This window comes from Choloepus didactylus, chromosome 1, assembly GCF_015220235.1.
Source record: "Choloepus didactylus isolate mChoDid1 chromosome 1, mChoDid1.pri, whole genome shotgun sequence".
Lineage (NCBI taxonomy): Eukaryota > Metazoa > Chordata > Mammalia > Pilosa > Megalonychidae > Choloepus > Choloepus didactylus.
In genome coordinates, this window is record NC_051307.1 from 249,262,957 (window position 1) to 249,286,467 (window position 23,511).

The 23,511-nt window shown below is 42.9% G+C and overlaps 1 protein-coding gene across 1 annotated transcript in view; it reads right to left on the reverse strand.

Moving 5' to 3' along the window:
• Window positions 1-23,511, reverse strand: part of CFAP100 (cilia and flagella associated protein 100) — a 94,056-nt gene that overhangs the window by 37,824 nt on the left and 32,721 nt on the right. Inside the window, exons 4-8 of the mRNA XM_037803536.1 lie at window positions 17,123-17,223; window positions 14,671-14,863; window positions 11,872-11,939; window positions 11,618-11,781; window positions 11,309-11,389 (exon numbers count right to left, since the gene is read on the reverse strand). Of these exons, the coding sequence (XP_037659464.1) occupies window positions 11,309-11,389; window positions 11,618-11,781; window positions 11,872-11,939; window positions 14,671-14,863; window positions 17,123-17,223 (607 nt within the window). The remainder of the gene's footprint in view (window positions 1-11,308; window positions 11,390-11,617; window positions 11,782-11,871; window positions 11,940-14,670; window positions 14,864-17,122; window positions 17,224-23,511) is intronic.

A 23,511-nucleotide genomic window follows, 5' to 3' on the forward strand; every position in this document is an offset into this window, starting at 1 on the left:
AGATAGACCCTCAGATCTATGGCCGACTGATCTTTGATAAGGCCCCCAAAGTCACTGAACTGAGTCATAATGGTCTTTTCAACAAATGGGGCTGGGAGAGTTGGATATCCATATGCAAAAGAATGAAAGAGGACCCCTACCTCACCCCCTACACAAAAATTAACTCAAAATGGACCAAAGATCTCAATATAAAAGAAAGTACCATAAAACTCCTAGAAGATAATGTAGGAAAACATCTTCAAGACCTTGTATTAGGCGGCCACTTCCTAGACTTTACACCCAAAGCACAAGCAACAAAAGAGAAAATAGATAAATGGGAACTCCTCAAGCTTAGAAGTTTTTGCACCTCAAAGGAATTTCTCAAAAAGATAAAGAGGCAGCCAACTCAATGGGAAAAAATTTTTGGAAACCATGTATCTGACAAAAGACTGATATGTTGCATATATAAAGAAATCCTACAACTCAATGACAATAGTACAGTCGGCCCAATTATAAAATGGGCAAAAGATATGAAAAGACAGTTCTCTGAAGAGGAAATACAAATGGCCAAGAAACACATGAAAAAATGTTCAGCTTCACTAGCTATTAGAGAGATGCAAATTAAGACCACAATGAGATACCATCTAACACTGGTTAGAATGGCTGCCATTAATCAAACAAGAAACTACAAATGCTGGAGGGGATGTGGAGAAATTGGAACTCTTATTCATTGTTGGTGGGACTGTATAATGGTTCAGCCTCTCTGGAAGTCAGTCTGGCAGTTCCTTAGAAAACTAGATATAGAGTTACCATTCGATCCAGCGATTGCACTTCTCAGTACATACCCGGAAGATCGGAAAGCAGTGACACGAACAGATATCTGCACGCCAATGTTCATAGCAGCATTATTCACAATTGCCAAGAGATGGAAACAACCCAAATGTCCTTCAACAGATGAGTGGATAAATAAAATGTGGTATATACACACGATGGAATACTACGCGGCAGTAAGAAGGAACGATCTCGTGAAACATATGACAACATGGATGAACCTTGAAGACATAATGCTGAGCGAAATAAGCCAGGCACAAAAAGAGAAATATTATATGCTACCACTAATGTGAACTTTGAAAAATGTAAAACAAATGGTCTATAATGTAGAATGTAGGGGAACGAGCAATAGAGAGCAATTAAGGAAGGGGGAACAATAATCCAAGAAGAACAGATAAGGTATTTAACGTTCTGGGGATGCCCAGAAATGACTATGGTCTGTTAATTTCTGATAGATATAGTAGGAGCAAGTTCACAGAAATGTTGCTATATTAGGTAACTTTCTTGGGGTAAAGTAGGAACATGTTGGAATTTAAGCAGTTATCTTAGGTTAGTTGTCTTTTTCTTACTCCCTTGTTATGGTCTCTTTGAAATGTTCTTTTATTGTATGTTTGTTTTCTTTTTAACTTTTTTTTCATACAGTTGATTTAAAAAAGAAGGGAAATTTAAAAAAAAAAAAAAAAAAGGAAAACAAGGAAAAAAAAAAGATGTAGTGCCCCCTTGAGGAGCCTGTGGAGAATGCAGGGGTATTCGCCTACCCCACCTCCATGGTTGCTAACATGACCACAGACATAGGGGACTGGTGGTTTGATGGGTTGAGCCCTCTACCACAGGTTTTACCCTTGGGAAGACGGTTGCTGCAAAGGAGAGGCTAAGCCTCCCTATGGTTGTGCCTAAGAGCCTCCTCCCGAATGCCTCTTTGTTGCTCAGATGTGGCCCTCTCTCTCTAGCTAAGCCAACTTGAAAGGTGAAATCATGCCCTCCCCCCTATGTGGGATCAGATACCCAGGGGAGTGAATCTCCCTGGCAACGTGGAATATGACTCCCGGGGAGGAATGTAGACCTGGCATCGTGGGACAGAGAACATCTTCTTGACCAAAAGGGGGATGTGAAAGGAAATGAAATAAGCTTCAGTGGCAGAGAGATTCCAAAAGGAGCCGAGAGGTCACTCTGGTGGGCACTCTTACACACACTTTAGACAACCCTTTTTAGGTTCTAAAGAATTGGGGTAGCTGGTGGTGGATACCTGAAACTATCAAACTACAACCCAGAACCCATGAATCTCGAAGACAGTTGTATAAAAATGTAGCTTATGAGGGGTGAGAATGGGATTGGGAAAGCCATAAGGACCACACTCAACTTTGTCTAGTTTATGGATGGATGAGTAGAAAAATAGGGGAAGGAAACAAACAGACAAAGGTACCCAGTGTTCTTTTTTACTTCAATTGCTCTTTTTCACTCTAATTATTATTCTTGTTATTTTTGTGTGTGTGCTAATGAAGGTGTCAGGGATTGATTTGGGTGATGAATGTACCAGTATGTAATGGTACTGTAAACAATCGAAAGTACGATTTGTTTTGTATGACTGCGTGGTATGTGAATATATCTCAATAAAATGAAGATTAAAAAAAAAACAAAACATATTTGTACCTTTTTTCACAATCATTGAGCACCCTAGGTTTCACTGAGTTATACAGTCCCAGTCTTTATCTTGCCTCTTTCCTTCTGGTGTTCCATATGCTCCTAACCTTCCTCTTTCAACCATACTCACAGTCATCTTTGTTCAGTGTACTTACATTGCTGTGGTACTATCTCCCAAAATTGTGGTCCAAATCTCTGACTCCTGTCTTTTCCTTTCTGTCTGTTAGTGTTCCCTTTAGTGTTTGTAGAGCAGGTATCTTGTTCACAAACTCTGTCATTGTCTGTCAGAGAATATTTTAACCTCTCCCCCATATTTGAAGGACAGTTTTGCTGGATATAGGATTCTTGGTTGGCAGTTTTTCTCTTTCAGTATCTTAAATATATCACACCTTCTTGTCTCCATGGTTTCTATTGAGAAATCTGCACATAGTCTTATCAAGCTTCCTTTGTATATGATGGATTGCTTTTCTCTTGCTGCTTTCAGGACTCTCTATCTTTGACATTTGATAATATGATTATTAAGTGTCTTGGCATAGGCTTATTCAGATATATTCTGTTTGGGGTACACTGCGCTTCTTGGATCCGTATTTTATGTCTTTCATAAGAGATGGGAAATTTTCATTGATTATTTCCTCTATTATTGCTTCTGCCCCCTTTCCCTTCTCTTCTCCTTCTGGGACAACCATGACACATACATTTTGTGTTTTGTGTAGTCATTCAGTTCCCAGAGATGTTGCTCATATTTTTCCATTCTTTTCTCTATCTGTTCTTTTGTGTGTAGGCTTTCAGGTGTCTTGTTCTCCAGTTCCTGAGTGTTTTCTTCTGCCTCTGGAGATCTGCTGTTGTTTGTGTCCATTGTGTCTTTCATCCCTTGTGTTATGCCTTTCATTTCCATAGATTCTGCCAGTTGTGTTTTCGAAGTTTTGATTTCTACCTTATGTATGCCCAGTGTTTTCATTATATGCTCATCTCTTTTGACATATCTTCCCTAAGGTTTTTGAATTGATTTAGCACTAGTTGTTTAAATTCCTGTATCTCAGTTGAAGTGCAAGTTTGTTCCTTTGACTGGGACATAACTTCATCTTTCTTAGTGTAGATTGTAGTTTTCTGTTGTCTAGGCATCTGTCCTCCTTGGTTACCCCAATCAGATTTTCTCAGACCAGAACAGGCTCAGGTCTCAGAAGGAGACAATAGTATCAGGTTTCCTTAAGGTTATCTTAAAAGACTGATACACCCCATGATGCCTCAAATTTTCTGCCCAGCAGATGGTGCCTGTCAGCCTGTAGCTCCAGACTGGTGTAAGGAGGTGTGGCCTGTAGCTCTTTTCTCCCAGGCTCTGGGGTCTGGTTCTGAATGGAAGTCAGGTAGTAGAAATGGGCCCCACTTCTTTCCTCTTAGGGAAGATACAGCCCCTGGGGAGATATCATTTGCATTTGGATAGTCTCTCTGACTCTACTATATCCACCCTTGTCTGGGTCAGAGTGCTGGGAACTGAAAATGGCTGAGGCTTTCTCCACTGAGCTGAAACAGGGACAGAAAGCACCCCCCCCTTCAGGGCCAGTCTGCGGCCACCCTCAGTTTCACCCAGAGTAGATACAAATGGCTAAATAACACATGAAAAGATGTTCATCTTCACTAATTATTAGGGAGATGCAAATTAAGACCACAGTGAGTTATCACCTCACACCAATAAGGATGGCTTCCATTAAGCAAACAGGAAACTACAAATGCTGGAGAGGATGTGGAGAAATTGGAACTCTTATTCATTACTGGTGGGACTATAATGGTTCAGCTACTCTGGAAGGCAGTTTAATGGTTCCTAAGAAAACTAGGTATTGAGTTACCCTATGATCCAGCAATTTCACTTCTCGGTATACACCCAGAAGATCTGAAAGCACTGTCACGAACAGATATTTGTACACTGATGTTCATAGCAGCATTGTTCACAATTGCCAAGAAACGGAAACAACCTAAATGTCCTTCATCAGATGAGCGGATAAACAAAATGTGGTATATACACGGGATGGAATACTATGCGGCAGTAAGAAGAAATGAGGTCATGAAACATATGACAACATGGATGAACCTTGAAGACATAATGCTGAGCGAAATAATCCAGACACAAAAGGAGAGATATTGTATGTTACCACTAATGTGAACTCTGTGATAATGTAAAACAAGTGCCTTATATTGTAGAATACAGGGGACCTAGAGATAGACAGCAGCTAGTGAAGGGGGAACGATCATCTAATAAGAACACATATACTATTGAGGGCAATCTTGATGTGGGAATGCTCAGAAATGACTGTGGTTCATTCATTATCTTGTGTATGGTAGGAGCATATTGGAAGCAGTGAAATTATTTCAGGATATTTGTTTTTGTTATTCCTTTGCTATGTTGTATTTGAAAATGTTTTTTTTAATTTTTTGATAAATAAAGTTAATAAAAAATAAAAATAAATAAATAAAAATTATTAGGATTTGTAGCATTCTGGGGTTCTAAAATATTTGAAATTCAATACTTTCACAAGAACCTTGTTGGTGAATCCAGTCGTGAACCAGCTGTGACAGCACTTTGAAATGTAATAATGTCAAGTATAGGTTATGCTCACTTTGAATGTCCTAAAGGTACAGGAGGACCAACATTTAGATGGGAGCTACGTTTCAGCTCAATCCAAAAAATAACTTCCTGTATGCTGTAACTCTCTAAATGCAGATTTCACTCAAAATATATCCCAAAATTATGAACTGTACATTTCAGATCTTCCAGGGAGGTCCTCCAGCTCTCCAAGTTCACTCGTCACCAAAAGCCTCTGTCTGCTTGTTGGGTATTCATAGGTTAATTGAACAGTACACTTTTGTTAATTAAAACCTCAGTTAGAACTAGGCTGAGCTATATTCGCTTGCTCTGAGAGCGCTGCTCTCTAGCACAGTGTGGCTTTACAGTTTGGGCTGTCCTGGGGGAGGGGCTCCTGGCTCAGATCCTCAGTTTTTACTTACAGATTTTATGCTGCAATCTCTGACATTCCTCCCAATTCACATTGGTGTATTTTGAGTGGACAGTCACATTTGTCCCCCCGCAGTTATTCCAGATTATTTACTAGTTGTTCCTGGTTGTTTATTAGTTGTTCCAGGGGGACTAACTAGCTTCCACTCCTCCCTATGCTGCCATCTTCTTCTCCTGCTTTTCTTTTTTGGAGTTCTTCCAGATATGAGGTTAGGTTATTGATTTGAGATCCTTCTTTTTCAAAGTAAGCATTTAAAGTTATAAATTTCTCACTGAGCACCACCTTTACTGCATCCCATAAGTTTTGGTATGTTGCATTTTCATTTTCATTTGCCTCAAGATATTTCCTAATTTCTCTTGAGATTTCTTCTTTGACCTGTGGTTATTTAAGAGTGTTTTGTTTAATGTCCACATACTTGTGGATTTTCTCATCCCCTCTCTTTTGTTGATACTTAGCTTCATTCCATTTTGGTCAGAGAAGACAAACTTTATATGATTTCAATCTTTTTTTTAAATTTATTGAGACTTGTTTTCTGACCTACCATAATATGGTCTCCCACAGAGAATGATCCACATGTTCTTTAGAAGAATATGTGTTCAGCTATTGTTGGATTACATGTTCTATATATGTCTGTTAAATCTAGTTGGTTTATAGTATTTTTCCAGTTCTGTATTTTCTGATTGGTCTTCTGTCTAGATGGTCTATGCATTATTGAAAGTGGTGTATTGAAGTCTCCTACTATTGTTATAGAGCTATTTTTCCCCTTGAAATCTGTCAATGTTTGCTTCATATATTTTGGCACTCTGTTTTTAGGTTATATATGTTTATAATTGTTATATCTTCTTGATGAATTAATTAATATATAGTGTCCTTCTTTGTCTCTTTTAATAATTTTTGTCTATTAGTCACCCTGGATCTGTTTTTAGTTACTATTTTGCATAGAATATTTTAAATATCCTTTCATTTCAACCTGCTTGTAACTTTGGATTTAAAGTATGTCTCTTGTAAACAATATATAGTTGGGTCATGCTTTTTTTAAAAGCCACTCTGCCAATCTTTATCTTTTGACTGGATGGTTTAATCCATTTTTATTTAAAGTATTTAAGGCAGGGCTTACTTCTGCCATTTTGCTGTTTGGGTTTTGTAACTCATACAAATTTTCCATTACTCTCTATGTTACTCATTTGATCTTTTATAGAGAACTCCTTGTCATTTCCCTCTGTGCCTTTTTTTTTTAAAGATATTTTCTTTTTGGATACCATGGAGCTTAAATCTCCTGTATCTATAAAATGTCATTTGATTTGATATCAGCTGAACCTCAATAGCATACACAAACTATGTTCCTATAACCCTCCTTTCCCTCCTTTTTTGATGTTGTCACAAATCACATCTTTGTACAGTGTGTCCAGAACCATTGATTTGTCATTGGTTTTTATGCATTGCCATTTTAAATCTTGTAAGAAGTAAAAAGAGGAGTGGTACTGGAAATTATATTTATCCATGTGGTTACCCTTACTGGACATCTTCAGTACTTCATATGTCTTTGATTCACTCTTTAGGTCCTTTCAACCTGAAGATTCTCTTTAGCATTTCTTGTAAGACTGATCTAGTGGTGATGAACTCCCTCAGCTTTTGTTTGTCTGGGATGTCCTAAACTCTCCCTCAATTTTGAAATACAGTTTTGTCAGACATGAAATTCTTGGTTGGTGGGTTTTCCTTTCAGCACTTTAAATATGTTATTCCACTACCTTCTGGCCTCCGTGGTTTCTTATGAGAAAATGGCACTTTATCTTTTTGGAGTTCTCTTGTACATGATATGTGTCTTTTTTTCTTGCTGCTTTCAGGATTTTCTCTTGGCCTTTGGCATCTGATAATTTGATTATGTGTTTGGGTGTGGATGTCTTTGTGTTTATCCTGTTTAGAGTTCACTGAATTTCTTGGTCGTATATATGTATTTCACTAAATTTGGAAAGTTTTCCACCATTATTTCTTTGAATAATTTTTCTACTCATCTCTCTCCTTCTCCTTTTGAGAATCCAATAATGTGTATATTAATGCACTAGATGGTGTCTTAGGATATGTTCACTTTTTGTCATTATTCTTTCTTTCTGTTACTCAGACTGAATAATTTCAATTAACCTCAAGTTCACAGAATGTTTCTTCTGTCAGCTCCAATATGCTGTTGAACCCCTCTATGGAATTTTTAAATTGTGGTCTCAGCTCCAGTTTTTCTGTCTGGTTTCTTTTAAAGATTTCTATCTCTTACTGAAATTCTCATTTTGTTCATGTAACATTTTTCTGATATCATTTAGTTCTTTGTCCATGTTTTCCTTTAGATTTTGAGCATATTTAAGACCATTTTTTAAAAATGTGTTTATGTGGTATGTTCAAGGTTTGGTATTCTTTGTTGATGATTTCTGGTGTTTTATCTTTTTCCTTTGGATGGGCCATCATTTGTTGCTTTTTGTTTGACTTCTAATCTTTCAAAAATTATTTATTTTAAATTTTGGTAAAATATACACAACATAAAAAACCTTTTAAGGGGACAATTCTTTGACATTAAGTACATCGAAAATATGGTGCAATTTCCACCACTACTTATTTCCAGACTATCTTTATCACCCCTAACCAAAACTCATACTCATTTTACAGTAACTTTCCAATTCTCCATTCCCACCCATGGTAACCATTATTCTGATTTCCATCTCTGTGAATTCACTTATTCTAAGTATTACATGTAAGAGAAATTATACAATATTTGTCCTTTTGTTTGACTTAATTCACTCAACATAATGTCTTCAAGGTTCTTCAGTAATTTCATTACTCTCTTTTTTTTGTATTTAGTTGCTCTTTTGTACCATTTTGATTCCCTTCTTTCTCTATATTTTGAAGTTATTTTCTTAAGGGTTACCTTTATAATTACAATTAACATCTTAATCTACCAACCCAGTTTCAGTAATATGGAAAATTTCTACTCCTATATACTTCTATCCCACCTTACATCATTATTGTTTCAGATTACATCTTTATCCATCATATACCCATGGACACAGATTTCAAATGTTATTTTACACATTTTCTTGTTACGTCAAATAGAGGGGAAAAGCAGTCATAAACCAAAGTACAATAATATAGACTTTTATATTTACCACTGAAGTTAACTTCACCTTTTTTTTTTTCATTTCTTCTTATGGCTTCAAGTGGTTTGTCTAGTGCCTTTTATTTTAGCCAGTAGGACTCCCTTTACATTTCTTGTAGGGCAGGTCTATTGGAAATGAACTCTTTCAGCTATTGTTTATCTGTAAAGGTCTTAATTTCTCCTTCATTTTTGAAAGATAATTTTGTCAGATATAGAGTTCTTGGTGGACAGTTTTTTTCTTTAAGGACTTTAAATATGCCCTCCCACTGTCTTCTGGCTTCCATGGTTTGTGATGAAAAATCTACTGTTAATCTTATTGGGGATCCTTTGTATGTGACAAGTCACTTCTCTCTTGCTGCGTTGAACATCCTGCCTCTGGATTTTGACAATTTCATGCTAATGTGTCTTGGTGTAGATATCTGAGAGTTTATTTTGCTTGGAGTTTGTTGAGATTACTGGATGTGTATATTCATGTCTTTCATCACATTTGGGAAGTTTTTAGCAGTTATTTCTTAAAATACTTTCTGTCCCTTTCTCTCTCTTGTCCTTTGGGAACTCTAATGTTGCCTATATTAGTACACATGATGTGTCCCATAGGTCTCTCATACTCTGTTAATTTTTCTTCATTATTATTTTTTCTTTCTCCTCCTCACACTGGATAATTTCAATTGTTTTGCTGTTCTAGTTTGCCAATGCTGCCATTAGGCAAAATACCAGAAATGGATTGACTTTTATAAAGGAGGTTTATTTGGTTACACAGTTACAATCTTAAGGCCATAAAAGTGTCCAAGCTGAGGCATCAAAAATAGGGTACCTTCACTGAAGAAAGGTCAATGGCATCTGGAACACCTCTGTTATCTGGGAAGGCACGTGGCTGGTGTCTCCTTCTTTTGCTCCCAGGTTGTGTTTCAAAATGGTGTTCTCCAAAATGTCAGTATCAGCTTTCAATGTTCATCTTCAAAATGTCTCTCTTGGCTGCAGCACTGAGCTCCTTCTGTCTGAGCACTTATAAGGCTCCTGTGATTTAATTAAGACCCATGCTGAACGGGAAGGGCTACACCTCCATGGAAATAATCTAATCAAAGATATTAATCACAGTTGGGTGGGTCACATCTCCATGGAAACATCCAATCAAGAGGTCACACCCTAATCAAAAAGATTAATCAATCTGCCCCCACAGAATTACATCGAAGAACATGGTGTTTTGGGGAACATAATACATCCAAAGCGGCACACTTGTCTTCAAGTTTCCTAATCCTTTCTTCTGTCTGCTTAAATTTGCTATTGAATCTGAGTTTTTCATGTCAATTACTGTACTCTGCAGCTCCAAAATTTGTTTGGTTCCTTTTTAAAATTTCTATCTATTTTGTTCAGGCAACATTTTCTTAGTTTCCTTTAGTTTTTTGTGTGTGGATTTTCTTTTTAGCTCACTGAATATATGTTTAAATAAATTGATTTAAAGTTTTGACTAATAATTCCAGTGTATGAACTTTCTCAGAGATGGTTTCTGGCAAATTCTTTTGCTTGTAAATGAGCCCTACTATCTTGTTTCTTTGTGTGTTTTGTATCTTTTTGTTGGGAACTGGACATTCTGAGTATGTATGGTTATAACTCTGGAAATCTAGTTCTCCCACTCTTCAGATATTGCTAGTTTTTGTTGCTGTTGGGGGCTAAAGCCATCAATTTCTGACTTTTCCAAATTATTTTTGTTCCCAAATGGGGAATGGAAAGAGAAAAGAGAGAGAGAGAGAAAAAAAGTAGGTACTGCCTCTTTAAGACTCCTCTGCTGCTTTTTCTTGAAGGGGGTTAGAACAATGACTGACCTCAGGGGCAGTCCCCCAGAGACTTGAAGTAACTGGTCAAAAGCAGTGATCAGTGATCAGATGATGCACCTCTGGATTTTGGAGGACTAGGTCCTTATAGCCCACCCTGGCACCAGAAAACTGAACCAGGAGTCTGGGATGCAGTCCCCACAGCTGCCTGCCATGTAGTTGGGGGAGGGGGGATGGTGGCCACTTCAGGGAAGGTGAAATTCATTGATACTTACTGCAGTTTACCAGCCTTTTCCTCCAGCTCTTCCCTTGATGCTTAACAGTGTAACCTAGATGCCAGGGTTTCAAAATAGTTGATTCAGACAGTTCCTCCAATTTCAATAGTTGTTTTGGTGGAGGGACTGATTCCTGGACCTTCGTACTCCACTGTCTTCCCATAATCCCTTTTGTCTCGCAATCTTTTGTTGCAGACTGGATCTTTTGATATTTTGATGTGCTAATTCTGGAATTTAGTCCTTGATGTGTCTGTTCCTTAAGCATGTGTCCAGATAGTGTTTTGAGAGAGATTTCCTTGAATGCCAGGAATTAACAACAACAACAAGAAAACACAAAAAATTTCCCAGTCTTTGCAGATTGGTTGGTGCTCTTGTTCAGCTTTGCTAACCTTACAAGGAACTGGACTAATAGCTTGAGGCAAATGTATACTTCCCTTACAAAATAGTATTTTCTCCAGCTCCTGGGCTTGTTACTATGTCTTGAAGCTGCTAATCCATTTGATTGTTTCTTACTCTGATTTAGCTTCCCCTTCAGCCACTTCTCATGGAGTTTTGAGTCCCTGAGATATTTAGAACTGAAAGGTAATGCAATGTGGTTTGCATTTTGAGGTGACTCTTTTGGCTACTTTGAGGAGTAGCCCTCTGCACTCCTGCTCAGCTTACCTTTTTATATTCATGATCTGGCTGGTAAGCTCCCTGATCTCAGTGATCTTCTCCATCTTTGCTTTGGTCTCCTTCTCAGCCCTGGAGGGTAGAGTGGGGACAGGGAGATAATCACAGACAGAGAGAAGTGGCCACATTGCCCTCAGCCCCCCTGGGCTGAGCGAGGCTCAAGGACAGGGACAGGAGGTGGCAGGGGACTGCTGGGGCTGGGGCTGGGCATTGGGGTATGTGTATGCAGGCATAGGGTCACCCATGATCAGCTAGCCCCCTCTGCTGGACCCCCCCCCCCCCCGCCACATGCAGGCTCACACTCTCAGAGCCTGCACTGAGCTGTGGTCATTCTCCCTGAGAAACTCATCAAACAGGGCTGCATCCTTTGCCAGAGACTTCTCTGCCCGTTCCAGCTTGGCCTCTTCCTTGGCCGTCAGCATCTCCAGCCTCTGGATCTCATTATGCTTCATCTCTAGGGCATACTGAAGGCCATGGGGGCATGAGTCACTGTGCCTACCCCAGACCAGCACCATCACTTGGCTGTCTCTTGTGGTGGGTGCAGCTGGTTCTACCTGGATGAGGAACAACTGCCGCTTCTGTTGGAGGTAGCCGTTGATGGTCTCAGGCTCCAATTTCTTTTCTGCAATGTAAGAAAAGGGGTGGGGGGAAGTGGGAGAGAGCAGCCCACCTCAGGACCGAGGAAGGGCACAGAGCAAATAAGTGTCCAGAGCTAAGTCTGCCGACTCCTGGTCCAGGGCTGTGCTGTGATGCCTGGGTTATCACAGCGACTACGGGAGATTGTGCTCTTGTCTTCTGATTCCAGCTGAAGGGAGAGAAGGCTCTATCTATATATCTGTCTCTTTACTGGGAAGTTCTTCCTTATGTCTGACCTGACCCTCTCTTGCTGCAGCACCCTTTTCACTTGGAATGAGGTTATGGACACCCCCACCTTGGAAATTTCACTCTGCTGGATTTAATAACAGAAGGCCTATTAACCAGGACCTGAGTGGGGTAGGGGAAAAAAATGGGGTGCTTCAATTACTACGTGGGGCACCATGAGCTCCCAGGGCCCAAACTGGGCAGCAAAGTCCACAATGCCAGGGTTTAAACCCAGCAGGAGAAAACCAAGGTGGACATCTGGATGAACATTCTGTGTGCAAAGAACAGAGACAGTGAAATTGGTGTCCAGGGATTACTGGGGACTCTTTCCATGGTCTTTCTGGAGCAGAATGTCTGGCTTTCTTGCCTTTTTACTTGAATCCTTTCCTTTCCAGCAAAATATAAAAATAAAAAAAATAAAAATACATATATATATATATATATATATATATATATATATATATATATATATCCTGGTGTAATGGAAAGAGCCTTATACTGAGAATCTTAATGCCTGGAGAAAACCTAGCTGAGTCCCCACTTCCCTAAGGGACCTTGGAGAAGTTCCTTCTCCTCAAGGAGACCCAGCTTCTCACCGTAAATGAAGGTTGGAGACATGGAGGGGTTTTGGAGTCCAAACCCCCTGGAGGGCCACCCTTTCTGGGCCTCCACACCTGTCTTCCTGGTCCAGCAAGCCTCCTTCACATCTCTGCTTGGGGACATTACTGTATTGCCCCCACCCAAACACAGTCTCTGTCTCTTATGTGTATTATTAGCGATGGAAGGCGATCAACAGAAACACGTCTCCAGTCGTGCTCCCCCTAGTGGCCGAGCTGGCATGCACAATATCAGAGCAATATTAACATGTAGTCAGTACTTACAACTTCCTACTGGGTAAAAATAACAGCTCACACACACGTGATAGTTAAAGCTCTATGTACCCCAGAAAAGATCATGTTCTTCTAATCCATTCCCGTGGATGTAGACCAATAGGTGGGAACTTTTGATTAGGTTATTTCAATTGAGATGCCTACCTCCTTCAAGGTGGGTCTTAATTCTCTTACTGGAGTCCTTTATAAAAGGATAAAAGAGAAAAAAGCCACAGAGAAGTTTAGAGAGAAGGACACAGAAGCTAAGAAAGACAGAAGCTAAAAGAAAGAAACATGCAGAAGCTCAGAGAGGGAGCCGTTGAAGCCAGAAACTGGAAGCAACGAAACCTGGGAGAGAAGGACCAGCAGATGTCACCATGTGCCTTCCCATGTGACAGAGGAGCCCAAGCTCGCTGGTAGCCAGTCTTCAGGGAGAAGATATCATCCTGTTGATGCCTTAATCTGGACATTTTCATGGCCTTGGAGCTGTAAACTTGTAAGCTAATAAATCCCCATCATTAAAAGCCAGTCCACTTATGGTATATTGCATTTCACTAGCCTTAGCAAACTAAAACAACACATAGTGGTTCTTTCTATGTGACAGACACTCTTCTAAGCACATAAAATGTGTTAACACATTTAACCCCTAGGTGCCAAGGGGCAGCTAGTGAATGGTGGACCTGAGATTTGAACCCAGAGGTGATGGTCTTTACCACTAAGTTGCATTGACTATACTTTGTAGACTCAACAGCCCACGTTCATTGTGCATGCTCAATATTCAGAATGTAGACAATATGGTGATTCAAAAGATTTTCTCCTACAAAAGCACTTTAGATTGGCAGTCCAGCTGGAATCGATCTCCGTGATTGGTGTGACATAGGGGTCAGATACCTATTTCCATGCAGATATCCAATTAACCTGGCCTCATGTATAGGAAAGACCATGCTTTCTGTTCCACACTGTGATCACCTTTCAAAGTGCCCTAAAACCACTTCTGATATCTGTGTAGGAAATAGCATTTAGGTTCCAGGATCTTTAGTGGTAAAATTGTATAGAGAAAGCCCTGGGGACCCTTCAGCCAAAAACAACAACAAAACAAAACAAAAAAACAAAAACAAAACAAAAAAACCTACTTCCTCTTTGAGAGTTCCATCTTGAGTTTCCTCCTGATATCTTTTGGAATTTGAAATCCACACCAAGGCCGCTGACCCAGATAGCCAATCAAGCCCCTGGTTCCTTACCTTTGACGCAATACAAAATAAATCCCACCTACCCTAACCCCGCTCCTATCAAATGGACAAAACCTGGTCTAATCAGTAGGACTCAAGCTAACTTTCTTTATATGTCTATAAAAATCATTTGTTGCCCCAAGATACTCAAAGCTACTTTCATTTTCTCCAGTGATCGCGCTTCTTTGCAGCAGAAAGACTTTGGTGACATGAATAAAATGCCGTACTCTGCAAACTTGACTCGGATTTGTCTCCCCACAGTAGAAAACAGGGGGCCTTCCCATGCACTGGCAAGTTGGGGAAGGCTCAGTGCAGAGCTATGTTTGCCCCAAGGGTGCCCCAATGTCAGTGGCAGGGGCATGCTAGGGGTCCCTCCCAGGGAACAGGGCTGTACCTTTGGTGAAGGCGAGCTTCCAGGCCACGTTGTCGCGGAAATTCTGCAGCTGAGCCGCCTCCGCGAGTATCTCTTTGTCTTCGGCTTCGTCCTCCAGCTGCAGCTCCCGCCGCAGGCTGGTGTGCTTGGCGGACACCTTGGACGCGTAAGTCATCTTCTCGTGCACCCGCATGTGTCTTTTCTGCTCCCGTTCCTGGGGGTGATGGAACAGCGTCAGAACCGGACCCCAGCGCCTGCCCCCACCTGGAGTCAGCCAGGATCACATTTGGGCTTGAGAGGGCTGTACAAGGAGAGGGTGTGTGCACATTCGTATACATGAGTTTGCACATGTGAGGACGTTTGGGACATGGTGTGTGAGGCCTATGGAAACTGCATGCTTTGGGATCTTGGGACATCCCAGGACCCCATAAGGAGTGAAAGGGGCAGAGCCAGGGAACCCACCTGTCTGCTAACTTCCTTTTCATGTCTGTAAAAATCTTTTGCTATCCCTAGATACTGGAAGCCACTTCTATTTTTATAAGTGATCAGGCTTCCTTGCCAGAGCAGAACTTGGGTGTCTGCTGCGGAGTGCCTCTGCTTGTCAATCAAGAATGATTGGGGTCCAGGAAGGGTTGCCAGATAAAATAAAGGCTCCCAGTTAAATCTGTATTTCAGGTAAATGTTGCGTGGGATACACTTATTCTAAAAGACCATTCATTGTTTATCTGACATGCAAATTCAACTGGGTGTCCTGAATTTTGATTTGCTAAATCTGGCCACCCTAGGTTCAGGGTAACTAGTCTTGGGGGTTTCCAAAAAAAAAAAAAAAAACTCGAAATCCAGAATTTGATCTGAAAGCCCAGTTTTCAGGGTTCGTTGGTCGGGCCCCGTACTTGCAGTTTGCCCACCTGGTGCAGCCTGCCCTCTTTTCTGTTCAGAGCGGCTCTGTGCCTCCCAGGCTGGCCCCTAGGGACTGCACCCTGCTCTGGGAGGAGATTGGAGGAGGGTGGGAGGTAGTGGTCCAGCTCTTCTTTCCTGCCTGCCTTGGAGCCAGCTCTCCAGCAGTAGCTCCATCCCACCTCTCCTGCAGCCCCAGCTCCCTGCTGTAAGCTGGGAAGGAGGGGAACTGGGGCAGAACGCCCTGGTGTGTGTGTGTGTGTGTGTGTGTGGTCGGGGGCTGAGCTGGGAGGAATCTGAAGTTAGGGGAGGGGGCTCTGGGAGGAAGTCTGGGCTTAGGGGAAGAAGAAAAACCCAGTCCTGCCCTGGAGAGAACAGAGAAGGGTCTCCTCAGTTGCTGTCTGGTGTGTGTGTCTGCAATCACCTCTTTCTGGTGTGGATGCTTTTGCAAAGCTTGGCTGGTCAGCGTGGCTTTCATGCTTTCCAGGGCAGTGCCTCTCAGATGGGTGTGTGTATGGACATTGCACTCCACGCCGAGACTGGGGTGGGGCTCAAGAATGCACATTTCCAGCATGTGCCCAGCTGATGTGGTGCTGTTAGGCCAGGGACACCTTGAGAACCGTAGCTTTAGGAAGTCTCAAAGATGTGCCGTGCCTGAGTCAGGCAAGGCAGAGGCTGTCTGTGTCAACCCAGGAGACAGAGGCCCTGGGCATGGGTGGGCAAGGGGTAGACATGTTTGTATGTGTTAAAGTGTCTTTCATCTTATATGCCTCTCTGCTGAGGCCCAAGGAGTGCTCAATGTCAAGGCAAGGAGAAGCAAAGATTCCTTTGACTCAGCACTGGTCATCTCCCCTGGGGCCCATTGAAAATGCTAGCTGCGTCCCGAGCCTTCCCTGAGCTATAAGTCTAGTCGGGTTTGCTCTGGGCTGGCCTGGAGGCTGTAGAGGAGATGTGGGCTGCCTTGACCTCCAGGCACATGTGCTCTTGTGGAGTGGAAAGCAAGAGACACTATGCTGGGCTCTCTGGGTCAAAGCTGGCCCTGGGGACCCCCAGGTATTGCATAAGGGTCTGTGTGCACATGTGCATGTATCTGTGCATCAAGTGTGCAAATCCATGTGCACATATGTGTGCATATCTGGCATCCGGGAATTCCAGTGAGGGAAACTGAGCAAGGCCAGAGGTGTTTCCCTAGAGGGACACTTTAGAGCAGCTCCTAGAGGGACAGGCAGGGTCAGTGAGGTGTGAGTGGGGCCTTGAACGGGATGGCATTTCATTCAGGGATGGGAAACTCCAAGGAGCCCATCCTGACAAAGGCCTGGGAAACAGTGGTGATGGGGCCAGAGATTTGGGAGCCAGCTAGTCTCAAGTTTCAAGTTGATTCTGTAGGAAATGGAGAGCCATTGATTATTCTTGAGCAGGAGAGTGACCTGAGGAAAGAACTGTTCTGAAAAGGAAGAATCTTACTGCTGTTTGTTGGAGAGAGGGAAGAGCTTGGAGCAGGGAAGCCAAGCTAAGGCAGAAGCTCAGGCCTCATAGGGTTGGGGGAAAGGCCCTGGCCGCCATCTTGTATACTCACCGAGAGTGTCTTATTCCGCTCTTGATCTCTGAGCAAGAAGAAATCCATGTCTCCAGACATGTGGAAAGGATTAGCAGAGCGGTCGGGAATAACCACAGATGCTGGGGAGGGAGATACCTCCATTGGAGAGGTTCCCCAACTCCTCAAAGCTGTGGAATCTGGTGCTGTCTCAGGCCAGCACAGACTAGGCAGAGAGCAGGCGTCAGGGGACTTCTGCAAACATGTGCAGTGGTAAATGTTCTCCTGGATCCAGCCATGCCTGATGTCCACCTCTGGACTTTCCAGCTACATGAGCCAATAACTTACCTTTCTTGTTTCGCCTAGTTGGAGTTGGATTTCTGTCACTGGCATTTGAAAGAGACTTCAGGAACACAGCCACTCATCTTTCTCAGGCATCTATGAAACTCAGGTGCCTTGTCAATACCTTTACCCAGCATCTCTCTCATTTAAAGTCTCTGGAAAGCCCACTTCATCAGGGATGGAGCCAGGATTGGATCCTGGCTGCCTGACACTGGAGCTGAGGCACTTCCTGTGCCCTTAGGTGTGGGCAAGCGGAGAGACTCTGGGTGACTCTGAGTTTGTCTTTTCAGGGGTCTCAAAGAGTCTCACAGGGGAAAGCTGCATCTGAGGGCAGAGTGACTGAGGCTGGGGAGCCAAGACAGGGGTTTGGGGGTCTGGTTATCCTAGGCTCTCAATTCTGCTACCACTGAGAGAGTCAAGGAGAAGTTCCCGCAAAGACCAACGAAGCTCAGGGGGTCACTGGGTAGACAAAAACCAGAAGGCAGAGACCTTGCTCCCAATCCTTGGGGAAAAACAGACTTTAAAAATAGGGCCGCTTTTCCCTTCCTACCCCTGATGTAGAAGAAGTGGGGTTCATTGTAAAAATAATCTCGAAAATAAAAGGGAGTATGATAAAGAATTAACCCTAATTTGAAACAGTTGCTGATGTTATTTTAGGGTATTTTCTTACAACGTTTTTTTCATACAAATTCTAATGATTTCATGTGTCCCTTTAAAAAACATTTTACCATAAGCAGTTCCTTGCTATTACAATTTTTTGTGAACCTTGTAAGCAAATATTCTGGGCTGATGAAATGCTCTATTTCAAGAGCTACTCAGCCACGTTCTACTTAGAATTGAATAGCGGTGCGGTGGACATCTGGTGGACATTTTTGTGCCCATCACCAACTAGTTCTTTAGAAGTGATTTTCTGGAGAGGCCAGGGACTTAGAGGCCAGGGACTGTGATAATTTTAAAGTTTTGGTGATGTAAACTCATCTACCTTTCTAGAAACTTGCCCCATTTTACACTATCAACAGCAGGAAAAAATGCTTTTAAAAGGGATTTTAAACATAATGCTCAGACAGTCTTAACTGAGATATTTACCAATATAATAAAACAGTTACCAAGAACTAAAAAAAAAAAGTTGACAATGGAGAAGCTTGGTAGATAGCACCTGAATCAAGTGATCAAAGTTGTCACCTGGAATAAGAGAAACTGACATTGTGTGCCCCCAGATATGGTATCTCAGACAGAGCCCTGAATACGATGCTTAATCTGAATATGATCGTGAGGAAATATCAGAAAAGTACCAATGGGTGGCCATTCCTACAACATCTTTATACTATCCTTTCATCTTTTCAGGAAGAATTAAATCCTGTCACAGTAGAAAGTTTAAAAAATTGAGGGGCTCAGAATGAGAAGAATAAAGAAAAGAGACAGGGGCCTCGTTGGTCAGCTCTCAGACTGGCTTCTGGGAGGAAGGTCAGGGCAGGCCTGGGGGGAGGGCTGCTGAGAGGTGGGCAGTGCCAGTCCTGGGTCCACCAGGAATCTGGACGGCAGAGGGACAGAGGCCTGGGGAGGGACTTGTGCGAGTGTGGTTTCCAGAGGGGATTCTTGCCCCACTCCCACCCCGATACGTGGCTGGTTGAATCATGTCCCCAACTACAAGACTTGTTCTTCTTAATCTGTGTTCCTGTAGGTATGAACCCATTTGTACACAGGACCTTTTGAAGATGTTATTGTTAGTTGGGAACAAATTGAATCAGGGTGGGTCTTTATCCCGTAGGGCCTGAGGCCTTATAAGGACAGAAAATTTGGATCCAGTGAGTCAGTAGAAGCCGGAAACCGGAAGCAGCCAGAAGCTGGAGAAGCCACAGGAGGAGCCCAAGGATGGCCCCTCGTGTGGGAGGGCTGTCAGCATCCGGGCGCTGCCCACCCTGAGAGAGAGCCTGGCCTGGCCAAGGCCTCAAGTTTGGACTTCTGGTCTTTAAAACCGTGAGCCAATAAATTCTTGATATGTAAGCCAACCCACTGTGTGGCATTTGTCATAGTGGCCCTGGCTGCCTAAAACAGCATGGTTTGATTCCGAGAGAGATTCTAGAATGGACTGCTAAAGAGCCGATCTGTCAGACCCAGGGAAGCTGGGAAATTAGTTCAAGATGGTGAACTGGGCGCACGAGCTTACCTTGCCTACCACAAGCCCTACTCCAATCCCCAGAAATGATGTGAAAAGAAATTTTAAAAATCACCTACAGCTCTGGGGATGATACCAGAAGACCGGAAATTGTTAGGAATCTCTGAAGGATGGAAGGCAAGATGGATGGGGCCAAGGAGGATGAATAGCCCACAACAGCTGCAGGAAGGGGAACTGTGGAAAGTGAGGTGGCTCCAATAGGGCCCGAAGGTTCTTGGGGGGCAGAAACAGGGTTGGGGGGCCAGGACAAGTGCCAGTATGAACAGTCAGTGAAGGGAATTTTCAGCAGTCAGGCACTCACCCTCCTTACTTCCCTCAGATTCACTTTCTCTCGCTCCCTGTTCTTGGTCAGCAATTGAGGGCAGGGGCATCCCCTGTGTGTGGCCTGGCAAGGAGAGGCCAGGTGAGCTGCTTGAACAGGATGTCCCATGCTTCCACCAGGAAAATCAAATTATGATGGTTAACAAGCACTCGGTGCTTACCATGTGCCATTTTCCTAACAACCCTAGGAGATGGGAATTATTTCCAACCCCATTTCAGCAGTGAGGAAACTGAGGCACCAACAGGTAAGAAACTCATAAAGCTCTAAGGAGCTAGGTGGAGATAGGCTTTGGAAAACAAAATTGTTTTTACAGTCAGTTGAAGAGGGAATGTTTAATAGGAAGATGAGCCTACAACCAAGGATGACAGACATTAAAAGCAGATCATGCCAGAAATGCCAAGTTGGTTTGACATTTTTAAACCAATCCATGTGATACATCACATTAATAGAATGAAGGAGAAGATCATATGATCATTTTAGTAGATACAGTGAAAGCATTTGATGACATTTAAAGCTTATTTTTTGTAATGTCTCAGCAAGCTAGGAATATAAGGGAACTTCCTCCATCTGATAAAGCGTACTGGGGTAGACTGAAAAATCACCCCTGAAGGTGCTCATGTCCTAACCCCTGGACCTGTGACTATGTCACCTTTCATGGCCAAAGAGGCTCTGCAGATGTGATGAAGTTAGGGGCCTTGAGATGAGGAGAGGATCCTGGATTATTGGCTGAGCCCTATGTAACCACATGAGTCCTTATAGGAGGCGGCAGGAGGGTCAGAAGCAGAGAAGGAGTTGTGACAATACAAGCTAAGGTTGGAGTGATGCAATGTAGATTCGAAGATGTTTCATTGTTGGCTTTGAAGATGGGGGGAAGGGGCCATAAGCCAAAGAATGTAGGCAGCTTCTAGAAGCCAGAAAAGGCAAGATTCTCCTTGAGGAGCATGCAGAAGGAATGCAGAACAACTGATAGCTTGGCTTTAGCCCTGTGTGCCAGTTTGAATGCATTGTCTTCCAAAATGCGATTATCTTTGATGCAATCTTGTGTGGGCAGATGTATTAGTGTTGATTAGATTGTAATTCTTTGAGTTTTTCCACGGAGATGTGACTCACTCAACTGTAGGTGATAACTCTGGTTAGATAATTTCCATGGAGGTGTGGCCCTGCCCATTCAGCATGGGCCTTGATTAGTTTATTAGAGCACTATATAAGCTCAGACAGAAGGAGCGAGCTTGCTACAGCCAAGAGGGACACTTTGAAGAACACACAGGAGTTGAGAGAGGAGCTGCAGCTTACAGAGACATTTTGGAGACGACCTTTGAAAGCAGACTTTTGCTCCAGAAAAGGTAAGACAGGAAAAATGCCTCAAGAGCAACTGAGAGTGACATTTTGGAGAGAAGCTGCAGCCTAGAGAGGAACGTCCTGGGAGAAAGCCATTTTGAAACCAGAACTCCGGAGCAGACACAAGCCATGTGCCTTCCCAGCTAACAGAGGTTGTCCAGACATCATTGGCCATCCTCCAGTGAAGGTACCGCATTGTTGATGTAATACCTTAGACATTTTATGGCCTTCAGACTGTAACTTTGTAAGCAAATAAACCCCCTTTTATAAAAGCCAATCCATTTCTGGTGTTTTGCAAAAGGGCAGCATTAGCAAACTGGAACAGCCCTGTATGACTCATTTCAGACTTCTGGTTTCCAGAACTGTACGATAATACATTTGTGTTGTTTCAAGCACTCAGGTTATCACAGTTTATTACAGTGGCAATAGGAAACTAATCTGCAAGAACTCCAAAGCTAGTATCATATTTAATGGTGAGCTATTGAATGCTTTGCCCTAAGGTTGAAAACAAGACAAGGATGTTTATTCTTAACACTTCTTTTCAACATTGTAATGAGGGTCCTCGCTTGTGCCATAAGGCAAGAAAAAGAAATAAAAGGTATAAGGAGGGAGGTGGGGCAAGATGGTGGAGTGGTGAGGTGTGGATTTTGGTTAATCCTCCAGAGCAGTAGGTAGAAAGCCAGGAACTGCGTGGACCAGACACCACAGAGCAATTTGGCTTTGGGCATACTTCATACAACACACATGAACATGTGGAACAGCTGAGATCAGCAAAATCTGTAAGTTCTTGTGGCCAGGGGCCCGTGCTCCTCCCTACCAGGCTCAGTGCCATGGGAGGAGGGGCCATTGGTGCTGGGAATGAGGAGGGAGAACTGCAGTTGCAGCTTTTATTGAAACCTCAGACAGCTGATCCAAACTCCAAACATAGATAGACTGAGACCAGACGCTGGAGAATCCGGAAGCAGTCAGCCCATTGGAGAGGAGACAGGGCTAGCAAAAACAGCAAGGAAAACCCAAACATAAAAGTGGAGACTTTTTGCAGTTCTGGTGAACACAGAACGGGGAAGGGCAGGGCTCAGGCAGAGTCAGGCTCATATGCAAATCCAGAAGGTGAGTTTCCTTGTCTGAAGAGCCGGTTTCACTGCTTTCCTGATTGTTCCTTAATGGTCCTAATCTTCTTGTCTCTTAGCATTTCGATAGCCCATTAGATCTACAATGAAGGCACTTCTTCTTTTTTTTTTTAATTCTTTTTCTCTTTTTCTAAAACAATTACTCTAAAAGCCTATTACAGAAAGCCTCAAAGACTTGCAATGTGGGCCCAGACAAGAGCAGAGCTTAGAGAGCTCTGAGACACAAGGCAATAGTCCAATGGCTAAGAAAATTCACTAAACACCACAACTTCCCAAGAAAAGGGGGGCATCCCCTTACAGCTATCTTCCTGGTGGGCAGGGAACACTCCTGCCCGGCCCCAGCAGCACAGCCCAGAGCTGCGCCAAACAACCCAGTGTGACAGGAAGTGTTTCTAACAATACACGCACACACCACAATGTCGGGTGTGGACAATAGCCTTTCCTGCACCCTCAGCTAATTTTCCCAGAGCTGGGAAGGTGGAGCTGTGGGAGAAGGGGGAAATCAACATGCTCCATTCAGCCATCCTTTCAACAGACTGGGAATGCCCCTACACAGCCCTGCAGCCCAGAACCTACCTTGGGGGACGGCACTCACCTGTGACATAGCACAGTCATCCCTCAGCAGGAGACCTAGGAGTGCACAGCTTGGAAGAGGGACCCACTTGCAAGTCCCAGGGACCATATGACAATACCAAGGACTTGTGCATCAGCAGCAGAGACAAACTGTGGTGAGACTAAAGTGAAGGTTTAGACTATTGCAACAGCATTAAATATCCAGGAACACCTGCTTATTAAAGCTGCCCCCCTCCCTAATGGCTCAGACACATGCCCTACATTCAGGGTGGGAAGCACCAACTACACACACAAACTTGGTGCACCAATTGGACCCCAAAAGACTCACACCCCCACTCACCACAAAGACAAAGTCAGGGAGAACTGGTTTGGGGGAAATAGGTGGCTTACGGATGCCACCTCCTGGTTAGTTAGAGAAAATGTACTCCACAAAGCTACAGATCTGACAATTAGAGATAATTGAATCAGTCTACATATCCTAAAAGAATCCTATCAAGTTAAGCAAATGCCAAGAGGCCAAAAACAACAGAAAAATTTAAAGCATATGAAA